At 20.1% G+C, this 18,678-nt stretch overlaps 2 protein-coding genes across 5 annotated transcripts in view; one reads left to right on the forward strand and one right to left on the reverse strand.

The window, feature by feature from the left end:
* On the forward strand, positions 1-4,368 carry LOC127282618 (tektin-3-like). Of its 3 annotated transcripts, none has more exons than XM_051306981.1 (9): positions 1-69; positions 897-1,051; positions 1,141-1,392; positions 1,953-2,185; positions 2,302-2,411; positions 2,494-2,642; positions 2,870-3,092; positions 3,204-3,358; positions 3,462-4,368. In XM_051306981.1, the coding sequence occupies exons 2-9, from the start codon at positions 936-938 to the stop codon at positions 3,670-3,672; spliced, it is 1,449 nt and encodes a 482-aa protein (XP_051162938.1). In that variant the 5' UTR covers positions 1-69; positions 897-935; the 3' UTR covers positions 3,673-4,368. The 3 variants fall into 3 exon arrangements, with proteins under 3 accessions (XP_051162938.1, XP_051162937.1, XP_051162935.1); XM_051306980.1 differs by having other exon boundaries at positions 41-347; XM_051306978.1 differs by lacking the exon at positions 1-69 and adding an exon at positions 357-521.
* Positions 4,329-18,678, reverse strand: part of LOC127282617 (glycerol-3-phosphate acyltransferase 1, mitochondrial) — a 24,100-nt gene continuing 9,750 nt past the window's right edge. For both annotated transcript variants that reach the window (XM_051306977.1, XM_051306976.1), the window contains 11 exons: positions 17,160-17,278; positions 16,709-16,887; positions 11,988-12,143; positions 11,078-11,472; positions 10,440-10,863; positions 9,879-10,047; positions 8,197-8,381; positions 7,574-7,760; positions 7,120-7,454; positions 5,207-5,399; positions 4,329-4,544 (listed from right to left, as the gene is read on the reverse strand). In XM_051306977.1, the coding sequence (XP_051162934.1) occupies positions 4,357-4,544; positions 5,207-5,399; positions 7,120-7,454; positions 7,574-7,760; positions 8,197-8,381; positions 9,879-10,047; positions 10,440-10,863; positions 11,078-11,472; positions 11,988-12,143; positions 16,709-16,887; positions 17,160-17,268 (2,520 nt within the window). In that variant the 5' untranslated portion in view covers positions 17,269-17,278 and the 3' untranslated portion in view covers positions 4,329-4,356. The remainder of the gene's footprint in view (positions 4,545-5,206; positions 5,400-7,119; positions 7,455-7,573; positions 7,761-8,196; positions 8,382-9,878; positions 10,048-10,439; positions 10,864-11,077; positions 11,473-11,987; positions 12,144-16,708; positions 16,888-17,159; positions 17,279-18,678) is intronic.

The raw sequence follows: 18,678 nt of genomic DNA on the forward strand, positions 1-18,678 counted from the left end.
GTATTTGAATAAAAAAGAGGAGAAAAATTATGTTTAAATAAATAAACAATTTAGAGATTTTAAATAAGTGTAAGTTCCAGTGCAAGTGTATTTAAATAATCTACTTTTTAATTTAAAATTGCATTTTAAAATTACAATTTCCTGTTATACAATAACAACATAACCTATAATGTTTAACACATAAACTTTTATGTAATTTTTAATGATTAAAAAATTATTGCAAATGACATAACTAATACAAGTAATCACTTTAAACATTAAATATTATTTTTATTAAGATATTCTATAAAACAAAATATTTATTTATTAAATAACTTCAGATCATTTGTGCTTAAAAATTTTGACAGGTATTTTTTATTTCCATATTTAAAATTATAGTTTTAATATTTCTCGCAATTATATTTTTCTATTTAACTTTACTATTTGACAATTTTTTTTCCTACCCACAAATTTGATTACGTGGCAAAAAAATGGAGTTAAATGAAATCGTTAAAAAACAAGATGAGATGATTATGTATACAGTAATTATATTTTTTTTATCTATTTATTATTTTGTAATTAAAAACATAAGAAACAAGAATAAAATTAATTTTATTAATTATTAATTATTAATAATTAATATTAAATTAAAATTTCAAAAATATAAAAATACAATATTACAAAATTACAAGAAATGGAAAAAAAAATAATATTGAATAAAAAGCAAATTAAAGCCTTGAAAATTATGAAAACAATTTTTTAATTACTTTTTTAATTTAAAATTGATCATTTAATTAACTTAATAAATAAATAAATATATTTTTTACATGTTAATTACTCAATAAAATTAGAAATAAAATTAATAATGAAGTAAAAAATTTAAAATAAAAAAAAAGAAAATTTAAATTTTTAATCAGCAACTTCAACCATGGAGTTCAGTTGGAGCTTCTTCATGTATGGAACAAATTTCTGGTGATTCTAAATTTAAAAAAATTGGCGAATATTATAAAACACCACGACCTCATTCATGGAGACCAACATTGGGTTATGAGAACATTGAATTAAATCCTCTGTAAAAAGAAAATATAATTTTAAATAATTTATATAAAAAAAATATTTTGAGTTTTTGAGATTTTTTCTTTTTTTCTACTAATTTTTCAGTTCATCCAAGACAATGACAAATTTTCTTGTTGATTCTTGTTATTCTTCAAAAGGCATATTAATGGAACCATTGAAATTTCCAAATTTAATTACTGGATTTGATCGAAATCCTTCTCACGCTTCTAAAACTGCTTTATACACAAGATACACACCATATGAATGGGTTGAAAATCAAATTAAATTATATAACGAGGCCGATTCAAATAGACAATATTCTTCGAAATTAAGAAAAGACACTGAACAATTAATGCGGTAAAAATTTTTCTTTTTTTTTTGTAATTAAAAATTTATTTATAATTTTATACAAATTAATAAAATTTATATTGTTTATATAATATTTATAACAATATTGTATTATGCAATATTTATTATATTAAAAAAAAAGATGAAAAAGTAGTAAAAAAAAAATTTTTTTTACCAACAAATATTATTGTACAAAAATAGCAATTTTTTTTTATTGACAAAAATTCTAAACATATATTAAAAAATATAAAAAGTGATTTAAGTCAAATATAGATAAAATTTGCTTTAATAATTCATTCAAATATGAGATAAAAAATATTTTTATATTTTATATATATTATAAAATATATTTTATGAAATAATGGGATTTTTATTAAAAATAAGGGAAAAATTGAAATACAAATTTTTTTAATAATATTAGTTATTATTAAAATGAATAAAAAATCTATAAAAGAAAATAGATATTAAATTATTTACTAATATAATGTAAACTAAAGAAAAATAATTACAATTTCTTTTATTTAATATTTTATAATACATGAAAATAAATAATAAAAAAATTAAATCAGCGAAGCGAATGAAAAAGTACAAGAAAATCAAAAAGAATCTGGACGAAAACTTGGTGAACGAATTATAGATATTGGATTTTGGAGGAATGAAGTTAATTTTGAATTGGAACGTCTTATAAATGAAAATCAAAAAATGCAAGAATGTTTTCAAATTTTAGAAGAAGTTATTAAAAATATCGATCAACCTTTATACATTGCCCAAGAATGTTTATATCAAAGAGAATATAGAATAGGTAATTCGAATTTATTTTGTAATGAATTTAATTCTCTCGTTTTTTTTTTTTTTTTTTTTTTTTGCAAAAAAATTAATTTAATTTTTCGAAAATTTAATATTATATATTTGAAAAAGGATCGGAATTAGTTCACGATGAGACAGAACAATCTTTGCTAAATGAGATTCAAACAATTCGTAATTGTCTAAAGAAACTCCAAGAATATATTGAGAAATGCAAAAATCAAGTATACAGTTTCTCAAAATAATAATAATTCGAAAAAAATAGATAAATATTTTTTTTAAATTAATTTTTTTGTATTTTAAAAGCTAAAAAATGGAAGAGCTGCTCAAAATGAACTTGAAATTGACATAAAAAATAAGGAAATGTCTTTGGGAATAGATACAATGTGTCATAAATTAAATAATTTCAGTAATGATCTTCAATATTTCGGAGGCATTGAGAAATATAATAATAAGTAAGTTTGGAAAAAAAAAATAATTAAATACCACCAAAGAAGAATTTTTACAAATATCTAAAGAATTTTTTTTTTTCATTTTCCGTTATTTAAAATCTAGAAATTTTTATAGGTGAATTTATTTATTTTTAAACAAATAGATTAGGTGAATTTAAAAATTTTTGTAATCAATTATAAATTTTATTTGTAAATAATTTTTTTTTTCAATTTAATTTAAAAAATTAAAGTATTATGAATGCTGAGACCTGGTCGGAATATTCTGAAAATATAGTGAAAAAATCCCATATTGAAAGATCAAAATCCAATCAATTACGAAATGATATTGAAGGATCAATAAATTCAGTTCTACAAGAAATTTGGAATTCCTGGAAAAATTCTAATAATTCGTTTGCCACAAGAATAACAGAATTAATAGACGCAAAATGCAAAACACAAGTTCACTTGAGTCGAGTACAGTAAATTTTTATTCGAAACTGATATTTTTTTCCGAATAATTATTTTTAGGGTATTATTATTCTATAAAAATAGAGAAAATAATGATAATTTTCATTATATGTATAGGTTCAACAAGAAATTTTCAACATCGAGAAAAACATTGATTTAATGAAAAAGGCAATTATCGACAAAAGTTTGTCATTAAAAGTCGCTCACACAAGATTAGAAGCAAGAACACATCGACCAAATTCTGAATTATGTGAAGATTATGCCTATTCACGGTAATTTAAAAAAATAAACTAAAACAAAATAAATTCTTACAATTAGAAAATTTTCAAAACAGAATGATACGAAAAAAAAAATTGCTATTAATTATATTTACAGAATAGTTGATGAAATCGAGACAATTAATACACTGGTAAATGAAATACATTTCAAATTACAAAAAAATGAAGCTCAACATCAACAATTATTGAAAATCAGAAATAATTTAAAAGAAGATCTAAAAATTAAAATTGATGCTCTCTTTATTGATCGAGAAAAATGTATGGGCTTAAGAAGAAGTTATCCAATAACCAAAAACATTTCATACTAGAAATTATATATTTTAACGATTTTCATTTCTGAATTTATATATAATATAATATAATTAATTTTTCTATTGACTTTCGATACGAAATTTAATATTGTAAATTGTTTTTTTTATTGACACACTATTGATCATGAAAAATATAATTTTTATTATAATAAGATGAATTTTCAACAAAAATTCCCCGTTTATAACAAAAGAAAAAAAAAAAAAAAAAAAGAAAATGATTTATTCGTATTCTTGCACTCATTTTCAGTCATAAAATAAAGACACATTTGTAACAAAATTTTTATATAACTAGAGAGAGAAAGAGAGAGAAAAAAAAAAGAAAAGTCACTGACATTTTTCATTCGCCCGTAGAAAATGGCCCGAGCTCTATAAATATATATACTTAATTTCTTATGTCGCATATAAAAACTATATATATATGTATATAAGTCTTTGCCTGAGAAACTGAATTTTTTTTTTTTCTCTTATATAATTCGTACTAAAAGGAAAAACAGTCTAATTTTTTTTCTTGTTTTTTGAGCGTTGCATTATAGCAATTCCGCGAATTGTGCGTGTTTTATATTTTAACCAATTTAAAACATAAAAGAAACTCAAATAGAGTTTAATTTCATGTAAAAAAAAAAAATTGGTTTACCATTAAAAAACGGAATATAAAAAAAAAAAGTTTTATTTTCCACTATCTCAATCAACGCTACGCGTCCATTTGTAAGCCGCTATTTTCTCATATATTCTGTTTATGGCAACATCGTCATCGTATTCATCCTTTAAGTAAAATAATTTTGTCTTATCTTGTGCGTAACATTCAAGGACATTCCATTTTTCAAAGAGTTTCAGAGAATTTTTCACTGGATCAATCGATAGACTTTCACCTAAAATTTAATTTAAAAAAAAAAAAATTATTATTACTCATTTCAGAAATTTTTTTTTTTTTAATAATAAATTATTAGTTTTCAATTGAAATATGTGAAATATTTCTAAATTTGGAATTAAAAAATTTGAATTTACAAATTAAATACAGAAAAAAGATTTCTTTCATACAAAGAAAATTTATTTATTACAAAAACAAATTTTCATTGATTCAAGAAAAAATTATCTTTGTTTCAAAGAAATTTTTTATTTAATTTAAATAAATATTTCTTTGACCCTCTGTGTCAATGATAGAATTTCTTTGATTTAATGGACAAATTTCTTTAATTCAAAGACAATTTTCTTGAATTAAAGAAATTTTCTTTGAAACTAAGAAGCTTTCTTTGTTTCAAAGAAAATTTTATTTTAATTTAAAGAAAACAAGTCAAAGAAATCTTTTCTCTGGATGTAGAATTTTAAATTTGAAAAATTTTCATTGCTATAAGCAGCAAAAAAATGTTATTACAAGTTGAATATTAATAATTCAAACAATGGAAAAAATCGATTCATTGAAATTTTTAAATTTTAAGAAAACATTTTTATAAATGAGAAAAAAATAGTAATTTTTTTTTTAATGAGTTTTGTTACCAAATTGTATTAATATTATTATTATTTTTAAAATTACCATAACTAATTGCACCTCCATCGATATTGGTTTTAATTTCAGTTAAAATTTCTTGAAGGAACTCTTTCTCTTGCAAAGAGCGGCTCACCAATTTTTTTAATGAAAATGCACTAAACGTGTAAGTGTCTATTAAAGGTCTCGATATTCTATGGAGAAATTCCATGCGGTCTGAATGCTCCGGAATTAGACTAAGCTGCAAAATTTTTAATTCAAAAATTAACTTCCTACTTTTATAATTATTAATTATTTTTATTTTATTATTTATTATTGATTTGTAAAATAAGTTAATTTTTATGTTAAAAAAAGAGCATTATTATTTTATCTCTTGCCACAAAAATTTATTATAATTTTCCCTGACTTTCAGACAATATTTTTTGTTTTTCCCTGATATTTTCGAATTTTGTTCATTTCTATCAAATGTGAATTCTAAATAAACATTGTATAAAGAAAAATTCAAATTCATAAAAAAAAAATTCAATTACATATTTTCAAAAGTATTAATGAAATTCTTATTAAAATATTCAATTATTTTCAAAGCTTTCAATCAAATTTTACAAAATTTCAATTACTTACAATTATTTTAATTCAATATACTTCGATAATTCAATTATTTTCAAAAATATAATTTAAATTATTATGATTTAAAAAAAACTTCATTATTTTATTTTATTATTACATATAATAATCGTGAATATCTTTCGTTCATTCTGTCCACACCTGAAGTTAGTATTTGTTATAGGTCTTTTGTTTTTTTTTAAATGTATTGTTTGACATTATTTTGTGTTGGTTAAAATTTTTCAATGTTTTTTTGGCATTGTTTCGATAATTAATTTTGAATCGAAATTTTAAAAAATAATTGAATTTTATTTTATTTTAAATTGAAAACTTGGTAAATAATTGAATTTTAAATTGAAAATTTGAAAATAATTTAATTTTAGTTGATTGTTGATTGAAAATTTGAAAATAATTAATTTTAGTTGATTGCTGATTGAAAATTTTGATAATAATTAATTTTGACTCGAAATTTTGGAAAATAATTAAATTTTAATTGAAATTTTGGATAATAATTTAATTTAAGTTGATTTTGGATTAAAATTTCGGGTAATAATTGAATTTTAATTGAAATTTTTGGATAATAATTTAATTTAAGTTCATTTTTAATTGAAAATTTCGATAATTAATTTTGAATAAAAATTTAAAAAAATAATTGAATTTTATTTCATTTTAAATTGAAAACTTGGTAAATAATTGAATTTTAAATTGAAAATTTTGAAAATAATTTAATCTTAGTTGATTGAAAATTTTGATAATAATTAATTTTAGTTGATTGTTGACTGAAAATTTTGATAATAATTAATTTTGACTCGAAATTTTGGAAAATAATTGAATTTTAATTGAAATTTTGGATAATAATTTAATTTAAGTTGATGTTGAATTAAAATTTCGGGTAATATTTGAATTTTATTTAATTTTAAATTGAAAACTTGGTAAATAATTGAATTTTAAATTGAAAATTTGGAAAATAATTCAATTTTATATATAATTTAATAACATATAATAATAATTTTCATTATTATCATTTAATATGAAATAATATTCTAATAAATTTAAATTATTATTGATAATATTAATCTTTAATTTCTTTATAACAAACAATTAAATACTCAATTTGGCGTTCTTGCGCGCGTTTAATATTGCTAGTTATTTCATAATTTTGAATAAAATTCTTTGATAATTGAATTATTTTGGAAATTTTTAGTTTAAAATCTTTTAACAATAGAAAAAAGTCAAAACTTTTAATTTGCAACTCTTTCAAAATTGAATTATTTCTATTAAATGGATATAATTGTTATTTATAAAAAAAAAAGTTAACTAAAACTCTTTACAAATATAATGTAAATAAAAACACTTACTTTGTACTGAATTTTTTTTGTGCGATTAACATTAGAGTATTCTTCGTCTGAGCTATCGTCAAATGTTTTCGCATATCTTCTACTCCATATTTCCTCTTGTAAATATGATTCTTCAATTAATGAAATAATGCCAGATGTACATAGACTACGAATCACGTCAACTAATACGTGCTCCAATTCCTGGCATGGCCTACAGAAAATAAATTCATACTTAAGAATATCACAGACTTCAAGTGCTCTCTCCACCAAATTGTCTTGAAATATTATTATATTATTTTCAGCAATTGCTCTCGGATCATTTATTTTGGATTTTAGGTCTGCATACAACGCTGTCACTGAAATTAGAATAATATTTAAATATTTCTTTCAAATGTAACAATAAATTATTAATATTATATCAAAATAGAATATTTTTCACTTTGATAGCGAAAAAAAAAAATTTCAAAATTCTTACCAACAATACTTTCTAAAATATAATGCAAAACCATTGTGTTTCCATAGTATGAGAGCTCGATTACATTTGGAAGAATTGAAATTGGCTGTATCGCAGTTCTAAACGCTGATTTTATTATTTGATGATTAACCGTTTCAGTGACTTCCTGTCTTTGTTGCTTTACTAAACCAGGCCCCAAAATATCCAGCTTTAAATATTAGAATTGTTAATTATTAATTTTTTTTTAATATTGGAATTTTTTTTAATGTAAAATATAAAGGAATTTTTTTTAGTTTAAAATAAAAATAATATATTTTTTTTCATTAAAAATTTATCTAATTTGTATTTACTGGTATCTAAATTCATTTATAAATTTAAAAATAAAACTAGTAAAGATGGAAATTGGTTTTTTTTTAAAATCATTAAAACGTTGGATCTCTTCAGATTTAAAATACTGAAATTAATTTTATAAAGAAAAAATATCAAAATTGTAAATAATACTTATAAACGAAATTCAAAACGTTGATATTCAAATTTTTAAGGAAATTATTATAAATTATAATTGTAAAATCAAAAACAAAAAAAAAAAAAAAAAATTAACATATCTATACTACTTTAAAAATAAAAGTTGAAAAAAAACTCACAGCATGATTTATGACATCAATACTTTCACCCGAAAAGGCTACATCCCTTTTTGCAAATTCCAATTCTTGTCTCATTGAATCAAGAGCCTCAACTAAATCATCCAACGTACAACCGTCTCGAAATTTGTAAAGTAGCAAAAAAGCGATTACATTTGTAGACATAATTGGCGTTGATTTTGAGCCATCTACACAGAAATGAAACACAATTTTCTTTAAATAATAATTAAACTTGTAAATATTTTAATTTTTCGTATATTAATTCATTAATTAGGAATACCAATATTAAATTATTTTTTTTTATCTGAAGGTTATTTTTTTGAAAAAATAGTCTCAAGGATCACAGCAGTTTTTATTCTTTAAAATAGATGAAAGGGCTGAATTATATTTTGCAAAAATAAGTGACCAAAAGGAGGCAAAAAAAAAAATTTACAAATAAATTAAATTGCAAAATTAAATTTGTATCTATTGAAATTTGAATTAATTAAATTTTTTATTTTAAAAAACAATTTTTGGACTCCTGGTGATCAAATAACATTCAAAAAATTTACAATCAGAAATTTTTTTCCAACACCATGCTTTTTCAATACGAAAGCAAAATATAAAATAAAATTTAATATAATTAAAAATTTTTTTTATTAAACTATTATTAAATTATAAAAATTTGTTAATGTAAAGTTGAAAATTTTAAGTAGAATTTAATCAAGTAAATTTAAGTAAAATAGAATGTGATTCAATTAAAAAATAATATAATTTCTTATTTCAACTTTTTTTCATCAAATTGTCTTACCATTTTTTTTTTTTTTTGAATCAAAAACTAAAATTATCTAAACAGTCATATATTTAAAATTTTTTGATTATTTTTTCAATATAATATCCAAATTGAAATTTCAAATCAACCCTTTATATAAAGGTTTTCCAATAACCTAATTTCAGTATCCTTTGAATCTCTCTAACGCTATTTACTTCCCTTTTAGACCCGAAAATTTTCAAAAATGAAAATATTCCGCTATATTTGAGAATTTAAAAAGGTTTTGAAGAGGAAATAAAAAAGCGTTATTCAACAAATAAATTAAAATTAAAGAGAATGAAGGCCCTAAATAACTATTTTTTTAACATTTTGATTTTTTTCTTTGAGCTATTTAAGAATAAATTAAAATATGAATACTAGTTTAACAAATTTAGATAATTTAAATTTTGGAAAAATTAAGATTTACATAAACTGAATTTGAGATAAAATTTAAGTTTTTAATAGATTAGAAATTGGATAAATTAACGATTAGAATTTTGACAAAATATTGAAGTTTAAAAAAAAATACGATTTAAATAGATTTTATTTGGAAGAATTAAAATTGAAAGAAAGTGAAATTTAAATAAATTAAAATTTATATAAATCGAATTTTCGATTTATTGAATTAAAGGTTAATTCAAAATTGTAGTGAATTTAAATTTAGATTAATTATAAAATTTATTAATATAATTTAATAATTTAATTTAATAATTCTGCAATTTGAATCCTTAATTTAAATTAAGATTCACTGAAATTTAAACTAGTTAAAATATTTAAATCGATAAAAATTTATGAAAATTTCAAAACTTGATGAATTAAAAATATTTCTAATATATATATATATATATATTTCGTAAATATTATTATTAAAAATTATAAAATTATTATTTCTTACCATAAACGATATGTCGCGCTATACTTTCAACTAATTGTCGATCTTCTACAACAACGTCTGTACCAAATAGAGAAGAACTCGACATTGAGTACTTTAAACATTTTTGTGAAGGATCATTATTCGTAGGATTTAATCTCGTTTGCTGCTTTTGGAAAAACTTTAGCATCTCCTATTGACAAAAAAAAAAAAAAACATTTCGAAATAAAAATTAAAATAAAAAATGATATTCTTTTATAAATTAAAATTATTCAACGTATTTACTTTCAAAAATATATTTACAATTTACAATAAGAAATGAATTTTTATCAAAAAAAAAAAAAAAAAAAATTAGTATAGAAAGAATAAAAAAAAAAATAATAAAAAATATATATATTCCTTTATAATAGATAAAATATATTTTAGAACAAATTTTCGTTCATAAACATTAATTTTACAAAAAAAAAGATTTGTTTAGAAAGAATAAAATTTACGTTAGACAAAAAATTTTCATTTCGAGAGAATAAAAATTTTTTTTTTAAACAAAAAATAAACAGTAATTAGAAAGAAAAAAAATTGACTTACCCTCAATGAGAATGGCTGACAAATATCAACTTTGACAATGCCATAATTTCCCATAAATGTTGTCCACATTGCCTTAATTGCCGATTTAAAAGATTCCATTTTCTTCGGTTGACCCAATTGTTCGCGAACAAAATTTCCATCAACTAAACGCTCATAATTTATTGACATGGGAACTAATAATGCATCTTCTATCGTACCATCCATATAGGCATCAATAATTACACTAAGAACTCCTCCCTTTGGCATACACGGTTTTCCCGTTCTCGTTCTTCCGCCTTCGACAAAGAACTCAATATTATGACCAGCTCGCAAACATTCCATTATATATGTATGCAATGTTGCCCTATAAAGTTTATCCTTCTTCCCCTGAACAGGATCAATTCGTCTTTTTATGAAAAATGCCCCTAAACCGCTTAAAAGCCACCTAAAATTTCACAACACAATTTCATTTTTAAATCAAAATTAAAAAAAAAAATTACTTTCTATATTTTTAATGTTTTCTTTAGAAAATACAAGTTTGGAATTATTTAAAATAATTAAAAAAAAAAAAAACAAATTAAAAATTTCTAGATTCTCATCTAAAGATCTCATCTCAAATGTTCTGCACAAAAAAAAAGAAAGAAAAAAGTACAACTTACCCGAAAAAGGGAATTCGAAGATTATCGCCAGCAGCAACTAATGGTGATTTGATATTATTACACAAGAGAATAAATGTCGTCATAATGTAATCCAAATGACTTCGATGTAAAGGAATAAAAATCAATGGTAATCCTGTGTCATTTGCTTTTTGAAGCATTTCAATTTGCGATGGTTGAACAACGGCTGATTGTATAAAACATGGAAGTACTTTAAAACAAAGCCATGCAACTATCCTTAAAACTTTATCGCTCAAGCTACTTTGCATTTTTAATAAAATTTGCTTTGCCCTTTCTTTTGCCTTTTTTATTTCATCCTCTTCATTTCCACCTTCGTGAGCTGCATTTTCAGTTGCTGTTAATTTTATTGCTTCCTGTAATCTCTCATCGTTCAATACCTAAAATAAAAAAATTTCTTTTTTTTTCACAATTTAACAATTATTTAATAATTATTATTGAATAATTAATTATATTTAATTATCTATTAATTATAAGAGTAAAATATTACATTTCTTTTTTTATTTCTCATAATAAAATAATTATAGTTTTTAGGTATATATTAAAAAAGAAAGAAAATAAGAACAGACATCGATAAACAAGGTTAATTTTTTGATTGAATAAAATTTAACAATACTTTAGAAAATTTCACATTTTTTTCCACAATTTTTTATTATTTTTAGCTTGATAATTTTTTAAAATATTTTTTTTTCATGATTCTAAATAATATATCCAAAGGATTTTTAAAAATATTCCTTTTTTCTTCTCTTATTTATTTTTCTAATTATCTCTCTTAATTTTAATTTTCAATATTTCGTTTCTTTGTGCCCTAAATAAAAAAATTTATTTCTTAAATTTCAATTTTCTAATTTGTATAAAATTTCCTATATTATTTATTTCAATTATTTCTACTTACGGTTTCCGTTACTTGAGGATAGTCATATTTTTTGAAATTGTAGACTTGGCTTATACAATTGCAAATTTTACTGAAAACAGTTGAACCCGATTTCACGAGAAGAATATTATTGCCATGTGTTTGATATTGAGTTGAAATTTTATTAACCAATGAATCCTGAAAGAGAAAATTAACAATATTTAAAAATATGTATATATGTAAAAATTATACAATTTGATGAAATTAAATGTGGAAAAAAAATGTCGATGTAGTTCACAAATATTTAGAAGAAAAAAAATACTTTTCTATTGCAAATTATTCTAATTTTTTTTTTCCCGTTTCTCGATCAACAAATTTAAAAAATTTCAAGGCAAAAAATTTTTATTATTCGAAAAATATATTTTTTAATTTTACCAACGTGGGAAAAATAAATTGCAATAACAAATAAAATTAAATTCCATTGCAGTGGAAAATAAAAATAAATTTTGTTTATTAATTTATAGATACATGGTAATTTGTTTTTCAAACTCACATGTTCAGGGTATCCGCGAATAACAACAATTCGCAACCACTGATTGAAAAAACGTAATTGGGCATCGTGCATTTTTTTTTTAAATAAAACTTCTAACATTAATAAAAATATTTATAATTAATATAATTTTTATAAATTACCATAAGTTACTTATTTGCTAAAAATATAATATTTTATTTTTCATTAAATATTTCAGTTAATTAAATAGTAAAATATTTCTTATAAAAACAAATTAATTTGAAAAAAATACTAATAATTAATTATCCAATTATTAATCAAATATTTTATCTATATTAATATCATTGAGGAATTTATTCAAAATACCAAATAGATAAATTTCATTTTACTCTCGGTGAAAAAAAAAAAATGTAAAATCGATTTCATCATAATTTCGCAAACATTTTTTTTATCACTTGAAATTGTAATATTATAATATTTTGTTTCAAAAATAAAAAAAAAAGATGATTGTGAATTTTGATTAAAAAAAAAGAGCTTTAGAGATTTTTCAGAGATGAAATGCAGAATAAAATAATTCAAATGTCAAATTTATCTTTTTAAATCATTGATATCGTCTAAATGTTTGTCTAAAAAAAAAAAAAAAAAAACTGAACAAATTATTTGCAGGGCATAAAAATAATAATTATCTTAAATAATAAAATGAATAATTAAGTTTAAAAAATTAAAATTTCTTCAAGTATAATTAGGAGAAAATAATTTTCTTCCAACTGTTATATTATAGACATAAATTTTTAAATTATATTATATATATGTATATCAGTCTCTAAAAGTTATATATATATATATGTAAAAACTCAAGAATTTTAATGACACTCTCAATAGATCTATAAGAATTTCTATTTCTTTTAAATCGTAAAATAAATAAGTAACAGAAATTACAGTTTCGCGTTAGTTGTACAAACGATTTCAAGTACGTAACGGCAGCAACTAGAATATTAGTTTTTATTTTTAGAACTTTCAAACGGTTAGTGCGATTCTGTGCCAGAATCGTGAATGACTTAGTAACAAATTTTGTGTCATGTTGGAAAATATGTATATTAAAATGAAAAATAATAATAAAAACAGTTATTGGAAATTGAAATTTCATTTCTCTTTGAAAAATTCAGATAAAATTTTTTTTGATTTTTCTAAATCAAAGTAAAAGTGAAAAATTTTTTTAAAAAAACTGGATTGTTTAATCTAACAATGTGATTACATTGTAATTTAATAATAGATATTTTTTTTCAAAAATTAATCAAATTTGCATCTAATATATATATAAATATAGCAGGTAAGAGGAAATATAAAACATGGCAAGTGTAGGCTCGTAGCGTAGGTATACAACTGTATTCAACTGCAAAACTTGCGAAATCTAATAGGCGTCTAAGAATGTGAAAAAAAATTCTCAGATAAAAACAACCTATATTGATGATAATTACAAAAAATCTTCAAGAAGCTGTCAAAATTTTAATTACCAACACATCTTTCATTTTAATATATTGAAAATAAAAATTTCATTCATAATTAAAGGAAAAATTATCAATTTCTAAAAATTGAAAAATAAAAGAATGCTTCTTATTGCAAAAAGTAACTTAAAGCTTTTTTAATTTATTTTTAACAATAAAATAAAATAAATTTTATTATTTTATAATTTTTAAATTTTATATTATGTAATTAATTAATTTTGTATTTTAAAATAAAATAAATTTTTTTTTATTATTTTATTTTATCTTTAACTGTAAATATTTAATAAATTGTTTATAATGTATAAATATATTTTATTTATCGATTAATAATTTTTTTATTATATTTATAAAAATAGTTTAAATTAAATTTAAGTAAAAATATTTCTCTTATTTGAATTTTATATCTTCTTTCTCTTTCTATTATTTTGCTCGTTTACTTTTCTATTATATTTCTTATCACTGTCTTTTTTTCTTACTAGTATATAATATTTAAAATTATATTTCACTTACAATTAGCTAAAACTCAATTCTAAATATAATTTTTAAATTAATATTTTATTTATAGTTATTTAATTGTTTTAAAATATAACTTTTAATAATTTTTAATATTTTTTTTTTTTTATATTTTGTAAGAATTAATTCTTGACAAATGATATACTATTTTATACTCTGCCCTTGTAAAAATAAAAAAATTTCTTGATAACAATATAAAAATGAAATAAAAAATCTCGTTTAATGAGAAATATTTTTATTGAAATAAAGAAACAAATGACTGCTATGCAGATAAATGACATATAAAATATAGTTACTGTCAATTAAAAATATTTTTTTTTTTTAATTAAAAAATTACGGAATATTTCAATTCAATTATTATTTAAGTTTTATTTATTTTTTATTTAAATATTTTAAGTTTTTAAAAATTTTTTAAATTAAATTACTTGGTAAACTCAATTACTTTTATTTTTCTTGCTCGCTTAAAAAAAATTAAATTCGCGCTATTGACAACTAAAAAAAAAAAAAAAAAATTTCAAATTGTTTTCTTTAAAACAAAAACAAAAAAAAAAACGTATTTAAAAATAGTTTCTTAAATAAATATTTATCTCTTCTATGTAGGAAACTCATAAAAAATTAGAGAATTTAACTTAGGATTTGGAGAAAAACTTATACAATAACTGACTATTTACAAAATAATAAAATATGAATTTACAAAAAAAGAAAAAATGAATTAAAAAGTAATTAACTTCTAAAATAAGTGAATTTTACAATAATTAAATTTAAAAAAATAAAACTTTTTAAACAATAAAAATTTTAATATATAATTTAGCTTCTGTTTCTGGTACTGATTTTAATATAATTTGAAGAAGTTAACCAAATATATTTGAATTAAATTTTTTATTAGTGATTGATTATTATTATTATTATTAGTGAAAAAATTATTTAAAAATTTATATTCGAAATAAATTAAATTTGAATTAAAAATTGATTTCATAAAATTTTAAAAGTTTTCAATTGCACAATCTTTTCAACAAGAAAAAATTATTTCAATCCAAAATTTGTTGTTGCAAATAAAAATTATTTAACATTTTTTTTTTTGCTTTTCGTTTTAAAATTATTGAATCAAATTGTAATTTTTAACCAATTTTTATGCTCATTTTACTATTTTTAAAGATTCTCTACAATTCTGTTTGTTAGTTGTCTGTTTAATAATATTTTATTAAAAAAATAAATAAAATAAAAAACACCAAATTTCATTTGTTCAATATTTTTTTTATAAAATATATTTGTTAATAAAATTGAACAAACTAAACAAAATCGTTCAAAGAACAAAATGAGCTATTGTTTGTGAAAATTGAATAAAAATTATAATTGTTTTTTAACTTTAAAGAAAGAATCATATAACTGACAAGAAAATTTTAGCTTAATATAATTTTTTTTTTTTTAAATATTGTACAACTGAATGTGTCAAAATTTTTGATGAAATCAATTTTAATTGTAAGTATAGTTTTTTTTTTTACTTTTTGTTAAAAGTAACTTTTTTTGTTTAAGGTTATGTCAATGTGTTGAACCCTTCTTAATTGGGGAGAAAAATTAAGTAACTCCAGTTGAAGAAAAAAGAAAGAAAAATATCGAAAGTAAAAATTTTAAAAAAATATGTATATATTGTTTTAAAAATAGAAAATTTAATTTTTATCAGCGACTGTGCCTAAGGTGAAATACATTATTATCTTAATTATGATTAATATATACGTATATAGAAGTATGCAATCAAGAAGCGAAAAAAAAGCACGTGACTTAAACTTGTAAAGTGAATGTCTTCTTTATTGTTTATCACACATAAGTCAATCACTTTTATACGTAAATTAGTGGAACTTTGAATTAAAAAAAAAATTATTATTAATTATTATTATTATTATTATTATTATTAAATTAATGAATTTTATTTGCACTTTTTTTGTAAATATAAATAAATATAATATATTATTTATTCATTTTTACAAGAAGTTTATTTAATTTTTATTTATATCTTAACTTCATTTCAAATATTTTCATTGTCTTTAAAAAGATGTTTAAATGTTTCTTTAAAAACAAATATATTTATAGCTGCTTTTTGTAACAAATTATTTTATGTTTTGTTGTTAAATTCTCAAATGTTGTAAATGTTTTTTATCACAAAAAACGTGATTAATGTGATAAATAAATTTATAATTATTTTTTATGAATAATAAATATTATTTTAAATAATTTACCCTTGAGGACGGTGTGCAACTACTGCAGCAGTAGAAGAAAAATGGTGTTGTTCTTGTAGTTTGAGCAGCAATTGGTTCAGATTCTTTAATTTTAAATAAACTAGCCTCTCGAACTTTTCGTGCTTGTTCCTTATTTTGAAATCTTTTTCTCTGCATTTGTTGACCTGCTCGCCGAAGTCCTATGTAATTCAAAGTTTTTGAAAAATCTTTTCCTTTTCTTTCGGGAATTGTTTTTTTTTTATTATTAATTAAGCACAATTAGAGAATTAATTAAAAAATTAAATTATCAAATTGATAGTTAAATTAATTTATTATTGTTAGATTAATTTTATTAAATTGTAAATTTTCGATTAAAAAAAGCAAAAAAAAAAATGTGAAAACTGATTAAAATTTTTTATTTTGTAATAAATGAACTTTGAATAATTTAATAACAATAAATTATTGTTCTTACCACCGAGGGAAAGTCGAGGTGTATTAGAATCCAAATTTCTTGGCACTTCTGTTTGCCTTTCCCATTTTGCATAGACTTCATGCAAACGTGTTGACATTACATCCACCATGTTATTAGCTCTGAAAAAAAGTTAATTTATCAAAATCAATGCTTCCAATATAAAATGTACATTTTTTTGAAATTTATTCGAATTTTTATTTATTTATTTTCTTATTTGCATCAAGTTGTCAAGTCAAAAAAAAAAAAAAGAAAAAAAATTTAAATATAATTTTTTTTATTAAAATAGCATTTTTTTTATATTTCAAATATAATGAAAATAAAAATTGGATAATTTTTATTCAATATTTATAATAATATCTAATTTATCATCTAATATCTAAAAATATAATTAAAATATCAAAATTTTCTAAAATATTACAACATAATTATTTTATCAATGCTGGCAAATTACAAAACCATAATATTGTTGATAAAACTTATCAATTTCAATTAAACGCATTTTCGATAAATATTGATACAAAAATTTGTTTATTATTTGAAACAAATTTGCTGTAGCTATTCATCATCGATAAATTTCAATAATAAAATATCAATTACATCATAGTATAAGTGATGATGATAACTCAACAAAAAGATATAATTTTTCACTTTTTTCTTTTGTTGCTATTGTAAATTAAAAAAAAATAAATTTTCTAAACATAATTTTTTTTGACAAAGAAAATTAATATTTTTAATAAATATCCTTTTTTTAACTAAATACTAAATTTTTATACTATAAAGAATGAAAAAAAATTCTAAATATACCTATAAATTTTCATTAAAAAAAAATTAAGAAAGAAAAAATTAATTTTTTTTTGTCATTGAATTAAAGAAATTATTATAAATATATAAAAAATAAACAAAAATAGAAAAATATATTTCAATTGTGAGGACAAAAATAAATTTATAAATAAAAAAAGAAAAAAAAATATCTACAAATTTTAATAATGAACGAGAAAATTTTATTAATTCATAATAATTACTACTTTGAGCTCTTGAATAAATTAAAAATCCAGTGACAGCTGTTTTTAAATTATAAATATTATAATATTTCAAAAAAAAAAAAAAAAAAAAAACATTTATCAATTCAGATTATATGCTTTATGAAAATAAGTCAAAGTTTATAAATGATTAACATCTTTTGTGATATTTTTACAATGCATCTTTGTTATCTAAACATTCAATGATCGCATATACCTTATTGTTTTTTTTTTGATTAAATAAAGAACCAAATATTAAACTTTGATGTTTGGACTTGAAAAATATAATTTTTTTTCTCAATTCAACATTCGCTTCAAATTCTGTAATATTCTTTGAAAAAAAAAAAAAAATACAAAAAGCATTACGTTTTAGCTCAAATGTGATTTCTTTCTTTTTTTTCTGGAACCGATATTTCTCTTCAATAATGTATTGCAAGTATATATAACATGCGTGTTGAAAGAATTTTTTGAAAAAAAAATATAACCAGATATGCCCACAA

The sequence above is a fragment of the Leptopilina boulardi genome, unplaced genomic scaffold, assembly GCF_019393585.1.
Source record: "Leptopilina boulardi isolate dan_hultmark-lab unplaced genomic scaffold, ZJU_Lbou_2.1 LbouV2_300, whole genome shotgun sequence".
NCBI classification, from domain to species: Eukaryota; Metazoa; Arthropoda; class Insecta; order Hymenoptera; family Figitidae; genus Leptopilina; species Leptopilina boulardi.